The sequence below is a fragment of the Mus caroli genome, unplaced genomic scaffold (assembly GCF_978045245.1).
Source record: "Mus caroli unplaced genomic scaffold, Mus_caroli_1 scaffold_20, whole genome shotgun sequence".
NCBI lineage: Eukaryota > Metazoa > Chordata > Mammalia > Rodentia > Muridae > Mus > Mus caroli.
The window spans coordinates 5,003,032-5,009,031 of record NW_028227275.1 but is presented as its reverse complement, the minus strand read 5'-3'; the positions used below and the strand labels follow the sequence as shown (position 1 = coordinate 5,009,031).

Below are 6,000 nucleotides of genomic sequence, written 5' to 3'. Positions count from 1 at the left end.
GTGGTTTCTACACCACGGACTGGTTCTCCATCTTTTATGCTTACTGCCAACTAAAGTGCTTTTCCCATCTCAACCTGCTCCTTAAGAATGAAGCTCGAAGCCTGGGGGTGGGGTTTGGTAGGTAAAGGGTCCTGAATTTGGATCCCTAGCACCCACATCAAAGCTAGGCATGGCTGTCACACCTGTGACCTCAACATGAGGAGATGGAGATAGGAAAGATCCCACACACTGGCTGGCCAGACTCTCTCTCTCTCTCTCTCTCTCTCTCTCTCTCTCTCTCTCTCTCTCTCTCTCTCTCTCTCTCTCTCTCTCTCTCTCCTCTCTCTCTCTCTCTCTCTCACACACACACACACACACACACACACACACACACACACACCCTCTGCTTTTTCACAGCCAATTTGGTCTTCACACGGCTCTGCTCCTACTTACTCCTGGGCTGTTCATCTTGAGACAAATACCCAACTGTTCAACGGATTGTTCACCTGTTCATGTCTCCCACCTAAATCTACTGAGTGTCCATCTATCTTAGGAGCTCACTCTTCATCTCCTTCAGCCTCATGAACATTCCATCTAAGGGGGCAGAGAGAGAAGAGATATTGATGGGATCGTAGATATCATTGTCCTCATGACAGCTTTGTGAAGTTTGCAGAGCAAAACCCATCTAGTGAGCGGCTTTGACTTCAGGTCCCTTCACGGGGCCTGTGGGGCTCACCACCATGGTCACTGGCTTCCAGAGGGAGGAGCAGCAGCCTCTGGCTGAGCACCGTGAGTGCATGTGACCTGTGGGGTGGCTGACGTGAGCATCAAGCACTAGTCATTTGGCACCATTTCAAGCCTACATTGAAGAATCAGGTTGGAGGATTGCTGGAGCCTATACATAGATTATTGTGGACAGACAGGAGCGTGGGATCCGATTGAGTGAGATCGATTGAGTCCACAAGAATCCATCCTTCCCCGGTCATTTCTGCTTCTGTAGCTTGCCTGCAACCTTGTGCTGCTAGGTAAGGAGCACTGGGAACAATTGTCCCAAAGATGAGAACCACGGCTGTTTATCCTCCCCCTGGTCAAAGAAAGTCTCCAACTAAAGGGGGAAATAATTAAAAGTAAAAAGCCTTATGTAATGAGATTTAAAAGAAAACTTTTGAAGCCAACAAGCTGCTGTGAGCAGCACTTCAAAGGGCCCAGGATCAATGTTTGTCAATAACAGTTTGGCATTCTTTAATTTATCGTTCAGGAATATAAAGTGTGATGTTATTAGGAGCCCGTCCATGTCTTAGTTCTGCTTGAGATTCGGAGATCAGAAATCTAGCAGTAATCTCAGAGGTGGCAGAGGTTCTTGTCCGATCTGGACTCCTTTATCCTGTGGCTAAGACGCCGCCCATACATCCAGACCTACAGCACTGAACATTCCCTAGCTCCTACCTGCACCCAGAAGCCATGCGGCTCTTTATTTTGGCTGCTATCTTTGGAGACTTTTTTTTTCTTTTTGCCTAAGACAAGGCACCCCTTGACTCTGCCCAACCCCCAAGTTGCCATTTGTTTAATCAAGATAGTTGGTTCGCAAAACATTAAACAGTATTTGATGCCTAGTTAATAATTTGCATCCTCTTCATTTGTTCCGGAATCCCTGGAGACGGACATCCCCACCCCCCACCCCTACCCCCAAAGGAATAGACAAGAAGAGAAACTGCAGAGGGAGAGAACAGAGAGGCCTTCAACTACACAGATGTTTGTCAGGATGTTGGTGTTCCGTGTCCTGCTGCTAATCGCCCTGGTGGGGAAGTCAGTCACTGGGGTAAGTGGTCACCTCACGTTTCTTTGGTTGAGAGACTCTGAGGACTTTAGCAAAATCAAACCATCTGGGTTAGAAGCGAGGAAAATCTCAAATTGGGAAAGGCTAGTGTTGCCAAGTTGTGTGTGTCCTGACCACAAGAGTTAAACAGGCTGAATCACGGACTTCTTCTGGGCAGTCAGTTTTATAATGACATGTGTGTGATATGAACTCTGTGGCGAAGCCTCCATGAGGTCGTTCCCACAGAGGTGACTAAGGCACACAAATACTCTGTATCGTGGATGAAATCTGGCGCGCACCTCGGAAATCCTCTGAGAAGTCCTGTCCCTAGGAGACTACATTAGGGTCTCGGCCTTAGCTCACATGTCAGATTATCTATTATCTGGGGCTGACATAAGGACTCCTGAGCTTTGGCCTCAGGGGGATACCCTGGTGGCTGAAATGAACCCAGCAGTGGATTTACTTAGCTGCCTTCGATTTGTGGAGAAGCTCCGTGGTTAATCCTTACTCTTCTTTTCCCATGACCACAGTAGATGAGACAGGGAAGATGAGCCAGGGCCCCAGGGAGCTTGTGGTGAGCCAGAAAGGGAAACGCTGTAGAGGGGCTTTGGCCAGGGCACTGAGACCTTCGGGTTGAATGAATAGTAGAGATGCTGGCCTAGCTAAGCAAGGAGCAGAGCTTCCTGGGGTTTCCATGCTGGCTATGGACCGAGGCTTGAGTGTTGAGCCTTGAAGCCAGAAACAGTCTTGATTTTGTCACAGCATAACTGAGGAATATATGGCCATCATAATACCCCACCCCCACCCCCGGAGCCTCCAAGGCATCACCAACAACCAACTGCTCTTGTGGTAGAAGTCATGGCAACAAAAGGTTTTGGACATGGCAGTTTCCAGTAAACCTTAGCTCTTTCTGCTTTTGTTTTTCTTTGTGGTGCTGCTGGTGATCAAACCCAAGATCTTTATCTCGTGCATTAGGTAAACTCTTCACTGGGAAGCCAATCCCCACCCCAGAGTCAGTTCTCCGAGAAAATGCCCAAACTGAGAGTAAGTCCCCTATGAAAATCTGAGCACAGTCCCATTGATGAAAGGGCATGGAAGAGAGATGGGAGAGGGTGGGAGTCACTGTAAACTTCTTGCATCCGGTTAAGCACTTTTGAATTGGATTTCCCTTTTAGGGTGTTTCCTGAGGGAATGGAATTAAATTACAGCCTTGCTTATTAGCTTGTCCATAAGAGAACCGTTACACCTTGGCCTGTCAGCCAGTTAACCCAGCTCAGCCACTTTCCGTAGTCCCAGGTTCAGTTGCCAAGTGATTTGCTTTAAAAAGGAATTTCTTTCCAAACTATGGGGTGGTGACTGCAATCATAGATAGCTATCAAGCCCTGTGATCTGATCTTATAATTTCTTGATGGGCACCTGGGCCTAAGAAAGAGCAGCTAACCCACAGGTGTACAAAAAGGCCGTGGAAATTATCAGAGGCCCAGAAAAAACTCCAGCGGGAAACAACTGAGCCTAAAGTTTGTAGGCAGGAAGGGATGACACAATGATTGATGTTCACAAAAGGATAATATCATCCCAGCCCCCAGCCCTCCCGCACACCTTTTTTTTTTTTTTTTTGTAAGATTCAGGGAATTTTTACGGTTATCAATGAAACTGTAAGTCAATAATGGATAAAAGGAAACATATGAGGGCTAGCCTCTGGGCAATGAGCTTAGTCGAGTCCAAGGAGAGAACTCGCGGTCTTCGCCTGTTTTCTCACCCAGATGTGTGCCAAACAGGTGGTTGGGGTGTCTTTTCGTGTTCCACAGGCTGGCGCACTGCATCTAGGGCGAAGCAGCCAAGTTGGATGCTTGGAAGAGTTTCGGGTTTCATCGGGGACAAAGCCACGTAGCCTGATGGGCTGAGTGGCCTTTTCTGCATACATAGCTAAAAATAATAATTCCCGGTCTCCAGAGAAGAAACAGGACCGTGGCAGAGCTGCTAGACTCTCCTGTGCCAGGCCTGAGACAGAGTCCGTCTAACCCTCATCCTTACAGGAAGACCACCCAGCTTCCAAAAAGCCAGGCACTGTCTTAGCAATCTCTTCACCAGCGGTCCTTGGAATGTTCAGGGGGTCGGTACACTGGGCTTGACCACCGTGAAATTCTACCTCTCTAAGGGTCAGAATGAGAGAATGATGCTTGTAGGCTCTGTCCTGCTTCCGTGAAGATGCTGGTCTCTCTCTCCATTACTGCACAAAAGGGACGTGTGGGCCAAATGCTCGTTTGCTTACAAGTCTGTACTGTTTGACTTCTGGAATCTCCCTAGGCGCCGAACCACAGAAACAGCCTGTGTGGAGGAGCGATGGCACATGGGGGGCTTGGGGTGCATCCTCTGCTCTAGGCCTCGTTTTGCCTGTTGTGAAGAAGGTCAGGCAGCAGAGCATTTTCTTTGTCTTTCAGTTGCCAGGCAGCGCTTAAGAGGCAGAACCTCTCAAATAGAGAGAGAGATTTCCAAGGTTTCATAAAAGTTGCATATTCTGGTAACAGTGAGCACACGTTCCTGTCCACACCGCACCACGAAGGGGATGCCTATGGATCACCTCTGTGTCCTTCATCACCTTATGGTTGGTGGGGAAGGGGGAAGAAGGGAAGAAGGGAGGGAAGGAAGGAGAGATGGGTGCGCAGAGGCAGGGGTAGACGTATATGGTTCTTGTTCAAACACGTGATAGATGGTGACGTATTAATGCCAGTTTGGAGTGGACCAGTCCCCTCTCTCAGCATTCAAATCCATGTGGGCCCTGGGTAGAACCTGTGAGCCCCCTTTTGGGTGAACCCCCAACATCCCAGAATGTAGCTTTTTCATGCCTAGGGATCCCCTCCTCTCCAATCCAGGCAAAGATTTTTGGAAAAGGGGAAAGATTGAATTCCCCTGAAACTTCTCATAAATTTAAGGGGGAAAAAAATCTCCCAAAACAAAAAACTTGATTGCAAGCAGGAGCTCAACTCATTAGCTTTGCAGTGTACACTGGTATTTAGGGAAATCAGGTCGCTGAAGTCACATGTGTGTGTAAGCACGGATATATTTATATTCTAAATGCATTAGGGTTTCCCAGATGCAAAAGAAATTCTGCTGTCACAGAGAAACAGCATGGCAGAAAACTCAGCAGCCGGGATTTTAAATAAAACATGTTTTCTCTTCATAATTAATATAACAAAGTTTCCTGGCTTAGGGTTTGGCAAAGATCCCAGGGAAAAACAGGCAGGGAGGGGCTGTGTGACTCGCCTGTGATCGACCCAACAAAGGAGTTCCTGGAGGACTCTGTTCTGAGAGGGCTCTCCTGGGCCTGCCCCTCCCACACTGTGCACCAAGCAATTTGAAAATAACAGTGATAAAATAAACTTGTTGACACTGATGTCTCGTAACAGTACCACCACCATTTATTGACTCTTACCACATAGTGCTTGTGGTTTAAACTTCCTGACAAGCCCATGAGGTAGGGCCATGGTCAATTTCATAGGCACTAAAGCAAGCTATGAGGTAGCCTGTCCAAGATGGTGCCCACAGCAGGTCAGAGAGCTGGACTCAAACACACCTGTCCAAAGCCAGTTTCAAGGTTTGTACCCAAGGTGACATCGGTGGGTGGTCACACCAGGCTCTACCCAAAGATGACAGGTCCATTTGATGTGGAACCAGAGGGGGCAGGCTAGAGCATGGCTGCTGATTCCCGCTTAAGCTGAGGCTTCCTCTAAGAGGTGAAGTTGGTTCCCCTGGCAGCCTCCCTTCAGCCCAGGAAGCTCCCCTTCCTGACATCAGAAGAATCAGTCATGTCGGACAACCAAGTAATTAAACTTTATTCACGGCTGAATCTGCTTCAGAAATTCTGCCACAGCCTCCACTGACGTCTTAATGCTTTTGTCTGATACAGACTTCCCTTACCTACTTTATATTTTAAGATTTATTTTTATTACTTTCCTATGGATATGTACATGTGCATGAGCACGTACACACACGCATGTGCTTGTGAGTGTACATTCACGTGTGTACCTGAGTGTACACGCATGCCTGTGTATGTGTGTACATGCATGTGTATGCATGTAAGTGTACACGCATGCATGTGAACATGATTGTACATGAATGTGTGTATACATGATTGTACATGCATGTGTGTATATGAGTATAAATGCATGTGTGTGCACGAGTGTGCATGCATGCATGTGTACATG

At 47.6% G+C, this 6,000-nt stretch overlaps 1 protein-coding gene across 1 annotated transcript in view; it reads left to right on the top strand.

Annotated features, from left to right (window-relative positions):
- The first annotated feature begins 1,635 nt into the window (after window positions 1-1,635).
- Habp2 (hyaluronan binding protein 2) overlaps window positions 1,636-6,000 on the top strand; it is a 34,265-nt gene continuing 29,900 nt past the window's right edge. Inside the window, exon 1 of the mRNA XM_021152166.3 lies at window positions 1,636-1,798. Coding sequence (XP_021007825.1) covers window positions 1,730-1,798 — 69 coding nt within the window. The 5' untranslated portion in view covers window positions 1,636-1,729. The remainder of the gene's footprint in view (window positions 1,799-6,000) is intronic.